Raw genomic sequence first — 14,154 nt, forward strand, 5'->3', positions numbered from 1 at the left:
CATCCCATCCTCTCCTTCCCCCACTGTGTCCAAATAGAGTCATCAGTACTATTTTTCTGGATTCTATATACATATGTGTTAACACACAATATTTGTTTTCCTTTTTTGACTTACTCCACTTTGTATGACAGACACTAGATTCATTCATATCACTACAAATGACCCCATTTCGTCCCTTTTTATGGCTGAGATTCCCATGCCTTTTGCAGCGTAATTCACAATAGCCAATACATGGAAACAGCTAAGTTTTCATCAAGGATGACTGGGCAAAGAAGATGTGAGATACATATAAAATGTACACACACACACACACACACAATTTAGCCATGAGAAAGAAGGACATTTACATTTGCAACAACATGGATAGACCTTAAAGGCACACACACACACACACACACACACAATTTAGCCATGAGAAAGAAGGACATTTACATTTGCAACAACACGGATAGACCTTAAAGGCATTATGCTGAGTGAAATAAGTCAGATGGAGAAAGACAAACATTATAATTGGAATCTAAAAAAGCCAAACTCATAGACATAGAAACTAGAATAATGTTTACCAGAGACTGGGAGAGGAGAGAAGAAAGGACATATTTGGTCAGACTTATAGTTAGAAGATGAATAAATTCTGGGGATATAACATACAGAATGGGCTTCCCTCATAGCTCAGTTAGTAAAGAATCTGCCGGCAAGCAGGCGACCCAGGTTGGGAAGAGCTCCTGGAGAAGGAGATGGCAACCCACTTCAGTATTCTTGCCTGGAGAATCCCATGGACAGCGGAGTGATTATAGTTAATGATACTGTATTAAACCCTCAGAAGTTGCTAAGAGAGTAACTCTTGAATGTTTTTACCACAAAAAAGAAATGCTTATTGTGTGCCATGGATGGAGGTGTTGGCTAAGGTTATGGGATTATCATTTTGCAATAGAGAAGTATGTCAGATCAACACATGGCACAACACACTGTTCAATGTCAACTATTCCCATTAAAGCTGGAAAAATAAATACATAAAAACAGGTGAAATATAAATTAATTAAAAAAGAAAAAACAGGTGAAATATTAGTCCGGAAAATTTTTTATTTCCAATAGCTATTTCTTTTTTTTCTCTTTTTTAAAAATTTATTTATTTTTTATTTTACTTTACAATTCTGTATTGGTTTTGCCATACATTGAATGAAAAAGGTCTATCCATGGTGTTGCAAATGGCTGATTTAACTAAAGAAAGCTGAAGCTTTCATACAGGTATTGGTTCATGAGGCAAATCAAAGAGACATCTTCAATTATTACAGACAGACACTTAAGTGACAATATGTTGTAGTTCAGTCACTTGCTTATTCACTTCCCACTTAACATATTAATTTCCAGCACCCATCATGTCACTGTTTTACTGAACCCGTTCAGCTCTGTTTTCTCACAACTCTTCATATTGTCAGTGCAACGGACTGTGGAAAGACTCCTAGAAAATCAGTCCCAATACATGTTTAGGGTCCAAAAAACTGACCATGCTGAAAAAGAAAATTCTAGTACTCAGGTCACAGCTGAATCCCTCTTTACAAACGATAAGAACATCAAAATGCTACACACTTGACAAGATGTTATTGATCTTATTCATTTGTTCTCAGTAAAAATAAAGGAAAATGCAATGCACTAACTTTTTCCTGCTCCGAAACCGCGGTCCACTGACAGTGCTGGGAACGGCACAGGCCGGAGGGTGAACTGTGGGTGGGGGTATCCACACGTGGGTGATGGAAGGATTCCTGGGTACTGGGCACTTTCTAGGGTTGGCACAGGGATGGCGCTCACAACAGCTGCAAAACAAAGGTGTTGTCATTAATATTTTCAATCCCATGCATCCGCCTAACAAGCAAAAAGGAAACGGCTACATTTTCACATCTTCAAATCCATGGATGCTCCTCATAGTTTCATGAGCTTCCTTTACTTACCTCTCTTTCTAGAAAGTCCCTTTCTCACTTCAGAAAAGACAACTCACTCTTCAAGAATCTCACTAGCAAGAATTACCCCGAGGTTTAAAACTTTTCATGGTTTCAAACAAAGAAGTGATTCATGGGCCACCCTAAGGCTCCCTGGTTTTTATTTGGTTTTCTTTTGTTTTCATCTTATTCTTTCTTTTAGGCAAAAACAATGATGTTAGAAACATTAGATTATTCCGAAATGGAACACATTACATACAGCAGGCTAAAAAAGTGGGGATTTTCTATTAATTCTGTGAAGGAGAATAATGCTGTGGAGATCTATAGTCTGGAGAGAGACTATGAAAGTATACTCTAAATACTCAAACCAAGGATTTATATTTAATAGAAAATACTTTCAAGCAGCTGAAGTAGTACAACTTTGTGACACATTAATTTAAATGCAACTGAATGTTTTCTGAAATACCAAGACATGTTTGAAGTTACACTGGTCTAAACCTACAGATGATATCTTACACAATATTTTCTAGGTTTAGTGAGCATTGTTTGATTCCTTTGTTCAAATACCTGTTCACTTGTATCACATTATGAATTAGGTGTTTCATTTGGGTCATACCTGAATCGTCTAGTGGTTTTCCCTACTTTTCAATTTAAGTCTGATTTTGGTAAAAAGGAGTTCATGATCTGAGCCATAGTCAGCTCCCGGTCTTGTTTTTGCTGACTGTATAGAGCTTCTCCATCTTTGGCTGCAAAGAATACAATCAATCTGTTTTGGTGCCATCACTTCATGGCAAATAGATAAGGAAACAGTGGAAACAGTGGCAGACTTTATTTTGAGGGGCTCTAAAAAGCAAGAGAGTTCCAGAAAAACATCTATTTCTGCTTTATTGACTATGCCAAAGCCTTTGACTGTGTGGATCACAATCAACTGGGAAAAATTCTGAAAGAGATGGGAATACCAGACCACCTGACCTGCCTCTTGAGAAATCTGTATGCAGGTCAGGAAGCAACAGTTAGAACTGGACATGGAACAACAGACTGGTTCCAAATAGGAAAAGGAGTCCATCAAGGCTCTATATTGTCACCCTGCTTATTTAACTTATATGCAGAGTATATCATGAGAAACGCTGGACTGGAAGAAACACAAGTTGGAATCAAGATTGCCGGGAGAAATATCAATCACCTCAGATATGCAGATGACACCACCCTTATGGAAGAAAGTGAAGAGGAACTAAAAAGCCTCTTGATGAAAGTGAAAGACGAGAGTGAAAAAGTTGGCTTAAAGCTCAGCATTCAGAAAACGAAGATCATGGCATCCGGTCCCATCACTTCATGGGAAACAGATGGGGAAACAGTGGAAACAGTGTCAGACTTTATTTTTTGGGCTCCAAAATCACTGCAGATGGTGATTGCAGGCATGAAATTAAAAGACGCTTACTCCTTGGAAGAAAAGTTATGACCAACCTAGACAGCGTATTCAAAAGCAGAGACATTACTTTGCTGACTAAGGTCTGTCTAGTCAAGGCTATGGTTTTTCCAGTAGTCATGTATGGATGTGAGAGTTGGACTATGAAGAAGGCTGAGCACTGAAGAACTGATGCTTTTGAACTGTGGTGTTGGAGAAGACTCTTAAGAGTCCCTTGGACTGCAAGGAGATCCAACCAGTCCATTCTGAAGGAGATCAGCCCTGGGATTTCTTTGGAAGGAATGATGCTAAAGCTGAAACTCCAGTACTTTGGCCACCTCATGTGAAGAGTTGACTCATTGGAAAAGACTCTGATGCTGGGAGGGATTGGGGGCAGGAAGAGAAGGGGACAACAGAGGATGAGATGCCTGGATGACATCACTGACTCGATGGACCTGAGTCTGAGGGAACTCCGGGAGTTGGTGATGGACAGGGAGGCTTGGCGTGCTGCAATTCATGGGGTCGCAAAGAGTCGGACACAACTGAGCGACTGAACTGAACTGAAAATCACTGCAGATGATGACTGCAGCCATGAAATGAAAAGATGCTTACTCCTTGTAAGAAAAGTTATGACCAACCTAAACAGCATATTAAAAAGCAGACAGATTACTTTGCCAACAAAGGTCCATCTAGTCAAGGCTATAGTTTTTCCAGTAGTCATGTATTGATGTAAGAGTTGGAATATAAAGAAAGCTGAATGCCAAAGAATTGATACTTTTGAACTGTGGTGTTGGAGAAGACTCTTGAGAGTCCCTTGAACTGCAAGGAGATCCAACCAGTCCATCCTAAAGGAGATCAGTCCTGAATATTCATTGGAAGGGCTGATGTTGAAGCTGAAACTCCAATACTTTGGCCACCTGATGCAAAGAGTGACTCATTTGAAAAGACCCTGATGCTGGGAAAGATTGAAGGCAGGAGGAGAAGGGGACGACAAGAGGATGAGATGGCTGGATGGCATCACCGACTCAATGGACAGAGTTTACTCTGGGAGTTAGTGATGAACAGGGAGGCCTGGCGTGCTGAAGTCCATGGGGTCACAAAGAGTCAAACCTGACTGAGCAACTGAACTGAACTGTATCATATTATGAAATACTTACTCTCAGTGTAAGTCAATCTTCATCTTATAAAATGTTTAGCATTCTCTACCTCTTATTAACAAAAAATAAAAATTAAGCTAGCTGCTGGAATGATCAATTTCAACAGCATATTCTTATCTTAAAAATTAATGAGTTATTTATATTATGATTTTTTAATTTAGTTATACCCTAAGGCTAGTTGCTGAAGTTCAACATGCACAGCAGTGTACATTTACCAAAGTAAAAAAAAAATTTTTTAACTCACTTTCCTTTTACCTAGTAATTTCATCAAGTTACAAATTACATTCCATTATTGTTGGTTAGAAACAGATTTTAAAAATATTTTGACTTAAAAGTGCAGATTAATTACATGAAATACATAGCACTTTAAATTAAAAGGGTTCCTTCAAAATGACACATGTACCATGTGTTCACTGCAGCACTAGCCAGGACATGGAGGCAATCTAGAAGTCCATCGACAGAGGAATGGATAAAGAAGATGTGGTACATATATACGATGGAATATTACTCAGCCATGAAGAGGAATGAATTTAAGTCAGTTGTAGTGAGGCGGATGAACCTAGAGCCTGTTATGCAGAGTGAAGTAAACCAGAAACTGGAAAACAAAGATCATTAACGCATATATATGGAATCTAGAAAAACGGTACTGGTGAAGCTATTTGCAGGGATGAATGGAGACACACACCCAGAGAGCAGCCGAGCAGACAGAGAGGGGAAGGCGAGGCTGGGGCTGATGGAGAAAAGAAAACCGACATGGATACATTTCGCTGGGGGCTCAGTGGTCAAGGATCCACCGGCAATGCAGGAGACCCAGGCTCAATCCCTGGGCCAAGAATATGCCCCGGTGAAGGGCATGGCAGCCCACTCCAGTATTCTTGCCTGGAGAATCCCATGGACAGAGGAGCTTGGCATGCTACAATCCACAGGGTCGCAAAGAGACACTAAAGCAACTGAGCACGCACGCGTATACACTATCGTGTGTAAAATAGATAGCTAGGGGGCAGCTGCTGTACAGTACAGGGAGCCCCCAGCCTGGCACTCTGATAACCTAGAGGGTGGGAGGCTCAAGAAGGAGGGGGTGTATGTATGTATATACACACATACACATATATATGTAAAACTGCATTTGAGAATTTAATTTCAGTATATTTATAACACTCCTTGAAGTGCATATTAACATGTTTACTTGAAAAATGAAGCCAGGACCTTTTTCACATAGGAAGTTTTGACTGACTGTTTTGGTAATGAGGACTAACTCTTTTTTAAGGAGGTTAAGTAATGGGTGCTTTATCTAAATCAAATAAGAATGTATATTAATGATTTAATGGGATAAAACATTTTCTCAAAACTTATGTTAGTAAAGATGTAAGTGATATTTCAATGTTTTCAATCCTGTCTTAGTATATTGTATTATACGAAGTACCTCTAAGTGAATGAAACCTGTAGATGTATAAGTCTTGATAAAGCTTTTTACAGTTGTACCTCCTAGAAAATTAGAAAGCAGATAACTTGAATGATTAATCAATACTTGAATATAACTTTTACTTCCAGAAAAATTAGAGGACATTATCTAGTTTCTAACTGAAATACTATTTAACTTTCTGTGAGAGTTCATAGAGCTGACAATTGTTATGTTATTCTGTGGGGAAGTGAATTGTAGGTATTAGTTACAGGAAGAAAATGAGTGATACAAACTTTTCTCTGTAAAAGGGAAACTTCCTTATGTATTGATACTTTGTAAATGGATGATGGTGGGTATCAAATTGCTATGGTATTTTTATACTTTTGGCTTTATTTAAAAGAGTAGAATACCAGAAAAATTATGTATTTTGCAGATATTTAACCTATAATATTTAACTTTAAATATTGAATTTAAAACGTGTGTGGTGATACAAAGCTTTTCTAAATTATTTTTGGGAGGACTTCAATGAAAAATTCAGACTAACTGATATATAACATCATAAATAAAGATGTTATAATTGATAAGATATTTTATAAAAGTAGATTGTGGCTATCTAAACACATGAACAGACTTTAGAAAAAGGAAAAGAAATAAAATGAGAAGGGAACTTTTGAAAAGAATCAGAAATTCAAACCAGATACCAGCCAAAATAATGATAAATTCCCTAGAGGAAAAGGTTATAATTTTGTAGTCTTTGTGTCTGTCATAGTACAGTGCTGGAGACACTTCATATTTTTCAAGTGAGTTAACAAGAAAGATTTTCTAGAAGAAATATTTATAAATCTGTCATTTTAACCCACTGGAGTTTTTTTACATGATCTCATGTATGTATTATTTTGTTTCCTGGTGTGTATACTTACTATGTTACTACAATGATAATAATAGTAATAGACTTGAATACATTTGCAAATAAAAGTCTTATAATAACAAAGTCTGTATTCCTATAACTCAAAATTTCACTCTGAAGCAGTTCATCTTACCAATCAAAATGAGATTACTATATAGTCATTAAGGTTGACTGCCAAATTGCAAAGCTTTTCCTGTGTTGACAATTTTTACTCATAAATAAATGTGACAATAATAGTCTCCCTTAAACACAGAAGGCACCCACTTGACAAACTGTGCACATTCTAATCAATATTGTTATCTGAACTTAACCAATATTTTAGAATGCAGTTAGAAAAAAAATGTCATAAATATCTTCCAGTTGGTGGTGAATAAATTTGAATAGAGAAACATAAAATAATTTGGCAAGCCACAGATTCTGTGTAAGTTAGAGAGTGGCGAGAACCCAAGAGACTAAATTCATATTCCAGTTCCAAGTCTTTCATTACTTAAGAAAAGAAATTTTACTTTCTATGAGCTTTGCATTTTGACTACTGACCTGAGTACAGAAGGTTTGCAAATAATAAAATTTCTTTAAAAAAATGATAAATCTGTTGTATGTCTCAGCAACTCAGAAATTTGCATTGTTCTATTTCCCTCACATGAATAGAATAGTCAGTATTCCAAAGCTTTGGTTTTGAAGTTTTCTGATCCATGATTCATTTCTAAAATAGAACAGACACCTACCCTTACTTATAAAACGGTTGTTGCTAATCATTCTGAAATAAGTTGGATCTAACACTGTGTATTGAAGTGCATTTTTTAATTTTCCCCTACATGTCAATTTTGAGAGCCAGAAACATGCACACGCACACATACACACACACACATCCTCACAGGACAATTCAAGGCATTCACTGCCCTGCTCTGTTTATGTAAAACAGCTCGAAGAGTGATATCATCAAACATTTTCAATAAATCTCTGCCTTGCGGCCAACTATGACAAGAAATCTGTTCTGACACAGCTTGCTGACAACTGGATTTATCTCTCATACTGACGCATAAAGATTTTTCAAGTAGAAACTCCCTCACCACCAAATTACTTAGTTTCCTGAACAGGGCACATTGATACTCAAAAACTTTAAACAACATTTACAAAAATGTTAGTGTTAAACATGACCTATAGGAAATCTAAAATACAGGTTTTATTTTTAAAGTTACAATTTTAAGAAATAAAGCTCTCTATAGGTACTTCTCCCCATGATGCTTGGCAATTTGAGAGATTTGTTGAGGAGGAGAGGTGAACAAACAGAAGAGTAAAGATAATATTTTAAAGTGCAAAGAGCTTAAGTGAAAAGATTTCTCACTCTGCCTCTCTTTAGCATTTCTTTTTGGCAATGGCCTACATATAATCTGGACTATTCAGAACTGTAGTTTCCATCACCCTTGATAAATACTCTAATCTCTTTCCCATTTTCAGGTGTCCCTTAACAAGCAATTGTCACTGGATGCCAGCCACAAGTATCCACAAATTCCTACTTTAGGAAAATAGTGGACATTCACAACGACACGTTCTGCAGCTATTCTTAAAATAGTGGTAAAGGGCCCAAACACTAGGTCAGACTGCCTGGGTTCATTATCTAGTTCTGCCACTTGGTAGGGAATAAATGTCATACCCAACATCTAAGACAGTGCCCATTGATTCTCTCTTCTTGTATTCGCATCCTTGTTGGAGTTCCCTGCCACAGTTCATCCAGATTGGTCTGGTGACCAGTGAGTGCAATGGAAGTGATGGTATGTCACTTCCAAAAACAGGTTAAATGAGATTCTTTCTCACTCTCTTTTCCCCTCTCACTCTCTCTGATGGTTCACTCTGGAGGAAGCCAGGAGTCATGTCTTGAGGACCCTGAGCTTGAACTGCCTGGCTAAATCGTTCCTGGATTCCTGATGCTCAGAAGCTACTGAAAAAATAAATGGTTGTTTTCTGTTGCTACATTTTGAGGTAATTTGTTAGGTAATAGTAGGTAACTATACATTCACATGAGAGGGTATATAATCTATCTCCTGGTTTTTTCATCAGTAAAGTGGAGATCATCGTGGTACCAACTTTAGGATGTGGTTCTGAGGATTAAAGAGAGCACCCACCTACAAGTGCAGCAGGGTGGAAATGTTGGTTACTGACATTAATTTTTCCTGAGTCCCAGAAGATCTGCCCCAAGACTGAGCTGAATAACATTTAATAAAAAAAACTGTTTAAAACAACCTTCTTATCTATGACTTTGTGGTGATGGCATCATGGGTGAATGCATGTCTAAACTTACCAGACTACGTACATTAAATATGTACAGTTATACACATAAATTATATCTAAATAAAACTTCAATGATAAATAAAATTTAAAAAATATGACCACTTAAAATATTATGACCACTTAAAATAGAAGTCAAAATTTTCCAAAGATACTGAAAACTGAGTTCTGCACTCAAGTGACTAAAGCAGATAGCGAGGATGTGGAAGAAAACATTGGCTCTCATAGTGAACGTTCTAGAAAGGCCCCCAACCAGTAACCATAGCAGCATCCAAGCTATCCTTAAAACAAAACTGTATGCTTTCTTCTGCCTCAGTCTTTTTAAATAGCATCTAAAAGTTTTTGAAACTTCTAGCTTCTTTAGAGGCTGATCTTACATTTTTTCCTTCAAATATTTACAAGGAAATAAAAAACTGAAAAAAATAAATTCAAGAGATTTTTACTCAACAAACTCATACAGTGAATTATTAAAATTGTACAGCTGCTGTGATCCTACAGGGTATCTGCTTCCATTTCTATTTTACCTAGATCTATTCTTCACCTCTCCTCTGGCATTTTACAGCAGAAGGAAACACAATATGAGGACGGAAAAGGAATCTTTCCAAGGCCAAATAATTAGGATGCATGGAATAATAAAACACTGAAAGTGTAAGAAAACCTGCCATCGCTCCAGGAACTGCTCTCAGCCAAAGAAGCTGCTCACCAAGGTTGCACCTTACCTCCTAGGAGCAGTCTGCATCAAAGACTTCAGAACCGCCCCCACCCCCAACCCCCACCTCATCTGGGACAACCTAAAAGGATAATTCCAGCACCAGAGCAATCTGTACTGTTAGTTGAGGCCTCCATCAAACTTTTGGGTTGGCCAAATAGTTTGTCCAGGTTTTTCCATATGCCAACCAGCAAGGAGATCAAACCAGTCAATCCAACAGGAAATCAACCCTAAATATTCACTGGAAGGACTGATGCTGAAGCTCCAATACTTTGGCCATCTGATGTAAAGAATCAACTCATTGGAAAAGACCCTGATGCTGGGAAAGACTGAAGGCAGGAGGAGAAGAGGGTGACAGAGAATGAGATGGTTGGATGGCATCATCGATTCAATGGACACAAATTTGAGCAAACTCCGGGAGATAGTGAAGGACAGGAAGCTTGGTGTGCTATACTCCATGGGGGTCTCAAAGAGCCGGACACGGTTTACAAAGTGAATGACGATAACAATACCTGATTAGTTTACTATCCCCTTCTCGGCAATCCTGTACCCTTTACCCTCACAGGTGTTATTACTAAAGGAGCTTGCTAATAAATCTCCTGTTTTCCAATCTTTTTTCAGAGTCTGATTCCTGGAAACCCAGCATATGATTTTCCTTCAGTTAAGTTCAGTCACTCAGTCGTGTCCAACTCTGCGACCCCATTGACTGCAGCACGCCAGGCCTCCCTGTCCATCGCCAGCTCCTGGAGTTTGCTCAAACTCATATCCATTGAGTCGGTGATGCCATCCAACCATCTCATCCTCTGTTGTCCCCTTCTCCTCCCGTCTTCAATCTTTCCCAGCCTCAGGGCCTTTTCCAATGAGTCAGTCCTTCGCATCAGATGGTCAAAGTATTGGAGTTGCAGCTTTAGCATCAGTCCTTCCAATGAACACCCAGGACTGATTTCCTTTAGGATGGACTGGTTGGATCTCCTTGCAGTCCAAGGGACTCCTACGAGTCTTCTCCAGGAGACTAATTTATAGTAAGAAAATCATATAAAATTATCTTTGGCCATTGTAAAAATACTCACTTTTTGCCACGGTTTTACAAGAAAGAGCACTGGAATGGGGAAATCAGAATATGTGGATTATTCTCCTGTCTAGCTATCAGCTACTTATGCTTCTCACGGGCATCAGCTTGCTTAGCTGTGAAGTGTGTTCTGGGGTAAGAAGTAACATATGCCACCTAATGTTTTCAACCAAGAAGTATAATCTCAGACAAACAGATTTTGTACTTCAGTGAAATTAAATGCCATTTCCTGTGAAGTTTAAGAACTAAAAAACACTTCAGATAGTTTATATTTTATCTGGTAATTAACATTTTGTAGAACATGGTGAGAAATGTCAAGGAAGAGGGGGGGAATAATCTTACAAAAATAGAGATTATTAAGCAGAACAGCAAGCATCTTTATACATGTGACTGGAAATCCAAACTATGCTATGATGTGGTTTATACAAGACTTGATACATGAGTAAATCCAAATAATTGCAAGTGGGCCATCAGTAAATGCATCTACCATTCTGAATAAAATCATAACTCTGTCAAGATATGAATCTACAAGTTTTTTGGCCTAGCTAGCTAAGGCCTGTCAATCATGTCAGTTGCAAAGAATCTATTTTATTTATCAGAAAGTCTAAGAATTAATTTTAAAATCAACTTGGATTATATGCTGAAGTAAATTTTCTCTTGTTAGATAGAGTCTAACCAACTGAGTTTGGAGCCAACAAAGAATGTAATGTGACAAAGATTTCAAAAGGTCTATATTTCACTGACTCTTCATTTCTAATTGAAGTTTTACTTAAATATAAGTATGTATATTTATATTTCCTTGGACAGCAAGGAGACCAAACCAGTCAATCTTAAAGGAAATCAATGCTTAATACTCACTGAAAGGACTGATGCTGAAGCTCCAATAGTTTGGCCAATAACTGGCTCATTGGAAAAGACTCTGATGCTGGGAAAGATTGAAGGCAGAAGGAGAAAGGGTAACAGAGGATGAGAAGGTTGGATGACATCACCAATTCAATGGATATGAACTTGGGCAAACTCTGGGAGACAGCAAGGGACAGGGAGTCCTGGTGTGCTGCAGTCCTTGGGGTCAAAAAGAGTTGGACACAACTTTGCAACTGAACAAGAGTAATACATATTGAAAACTAAATATCGTCAGTACTGCTCAGTGATTTTTCAGGGTGAAATGTCTTCTCACCATCAGCAAGGCCATGAAACGGAACATTATCAGAAGCTGCTCCATGGTCCTTTCTGGTAACTAACCACCTCTCATTAAGAGTAACTACTCTTTTGAATTCTAACCCGATAGGTTATTTAGCCTGTTTAAAATTTACATAAATTGAATCATACAGATGTATTACATTTCTGTTTTGTAAGAGTACATCTGTGAGACTCTCCATATTGTTTGTATCATTTTAGCTTGTTCATTTTCATTGCTACATGGCAGTCTATCGTGTGAATATGTCATATACATTACAAAGTCATGATAAGCAGTATTCCCCAAAGTATTCTTATACATGTCTTTTGGTGAGCATATTAGGCATTTCTGCTAGATATACACCCAAGAACAGAACAAATCTAGGTATGGAACTGTTGAGTCAGAGTGTCCCTATGCATTTTATAAATGTATTTTAACTGCTGAAAATCACATATATGCATGCTTTATAGAATAGTTTTTAAATTAATAAAACTAATACATTTCTAACTACTAATTTACTAATTTTAAACTAATTAAAGTAATAAAGTACTTGTCATTTTAGGGCCTGCATTCATGTAAGACACTAGGAGGAAGAGAAGTAGTGCTTTAGTCATCGACTGAGTTAGAGCTTGAGATGGCAGCGTGAGGGGTAGGGTGAAGCTGACAGACTGAGCCCGAGTTTGGGCTTCAGACTCTCAGAACTTTGGTTTCCACGTTTGTAAACTGGAGATGCTGGAGTCAAACAGATTCTTTAAAAAATGAATACAAATAATATAAGGCATCTTTGTCCTTAGAAAAGCAGCACACCATAGAGACTCATAAGCTGCTCAGCTGTGTCCTGAAGGAAGTTTCTTAAGCTGAGACTATTTCCCATCTGTAAAATCAGGGTAATCTCAACACATGAGAGTATTGTGAGGAGTAAACGAAATACGAATTAGCAAGGTATTTAGCTTCCCTGGTGGCTCAGACGGTAAGGCATCTGCCTGCAATGCAGGAGACCTGGGTTCGATTTCTGGGTCGGGAAGATCCCCTGGAGAAGGAAATGGCAATCCACTCCAGCACTCTTGCCTGGAAAATCCCATGGACAGAGGAGCCTGATAGGCTACAGTCCACGGGGTCGCAAAGAGTCGGACATGACTGAGCGACTTCACTTTCACTTTAGCTAGTGAATAATATTTAGAAGTTCTCAACACTTGTTAGATTTCATTACATTTCTCTTTCTTTCTAAGCTCATTAGTTCTTGTTGAATGAAAACAATTTTAACTGCCTTTAATATATCAAGTTTTTATTTGAAGATATTCTATTAGAACTGCTAAAAAAAAAAGCCTTAAACCCTGATGTGTTATGAACACAAGCCTTATTATAATACATTTATTTTTTCATCTAGTCATTTATTTGAAAGATACTTAGCAAGTACCAATTTTATGCTAGATATTGAGTTAAACAATGTGTGAATATGAAGAAGAATTAGATGCATTCCCTCCATATCATGTAATACACAATCTGTTAGAGGAGGGAAGATTTGGACTTGAATACCTAAGTATATGAGGCAGTACTCAGGAATTAATTCCATAAAAGTGTTAAAAAGAGAGGCTATTCAAACATGAGAAAAGAAGCCCTCATTTCTGGGTATAGTAATCAGAGAGGAAAGAATTCCTGAGAGCATTAATACCTCTCTGGTCTTTGAAAGATTCACAGAACTCTGTTAGTTAGAGATGGCTACCAAGTCATTCCATAAGGGAAAAATAAAGTGTTCAGAAGGAAAATAAAATAAAGAACAATGCATATTTGTGAACTGGTGATTGGTCTGGCTTGGCAAGGGTGTCTAACATAGAAACGAGACTAGAAATATAGACTTACATCTGGTATGCACAGGGGTTTGCTGTTTTTTTCTTGGAAGACAGTGAGAAGCCATTGGGAAAATTTATGGAATAGAACGCCATATTTACGTTGTTCCAGGAAGAAATTTGGCAAGCAGGATACAAAGATATTTAGAAGGCACTACAGAGAGGAGGAAGATTAATTATAAAGCTACTTTGACTGTTCAGGGGTGAGGCCATAAGAGAAGAATAAAAACATGACTCTTGGAAATGGGAATGCAGCCAGGG

At 37.9% G+C, this 14,154-nt stretch overlaps 1 protein-coding gene across 1 annotated transcript in view; it reads right to left on the reverse strand.

Annotated features, from left to right (window-relative positions):
- The window catches only part of DCC (DCC netrin 1 receptor), an 811,418-nt gene that overhangs the window by 63,680 nt on the left and 733,584 nt on the right, over nt 1-14,154 (reverse strand). The window contains exon 26 of the mRNA XM_040264220.1: nt 1,656-1,811. Within this exon, the coding sequence (XP_040120154.1) occupies nt 1,656-1,811 (156 nt within the window). The remainder of the gene's footprint in view (nt 1-1,655; nt 1,812-14,154) is intronic.

This window comes from Oryx dammah, unplaced genomic scaffold (assembly GCF_014754425.2).
Source record: "Oryx dammah isolate SB20612 unplaced genomic scaffold, SCBI_Odam_1.1 HiC_scaffold_22, whole genome shotgun sequence".
NCBI classification, from domain to species: domain Eukaryota; kingdom Metazoa; phylum Chordata; class Mammalia; order Artiodactyla; family Bovidae; genus Oryx; species Oryx dammah.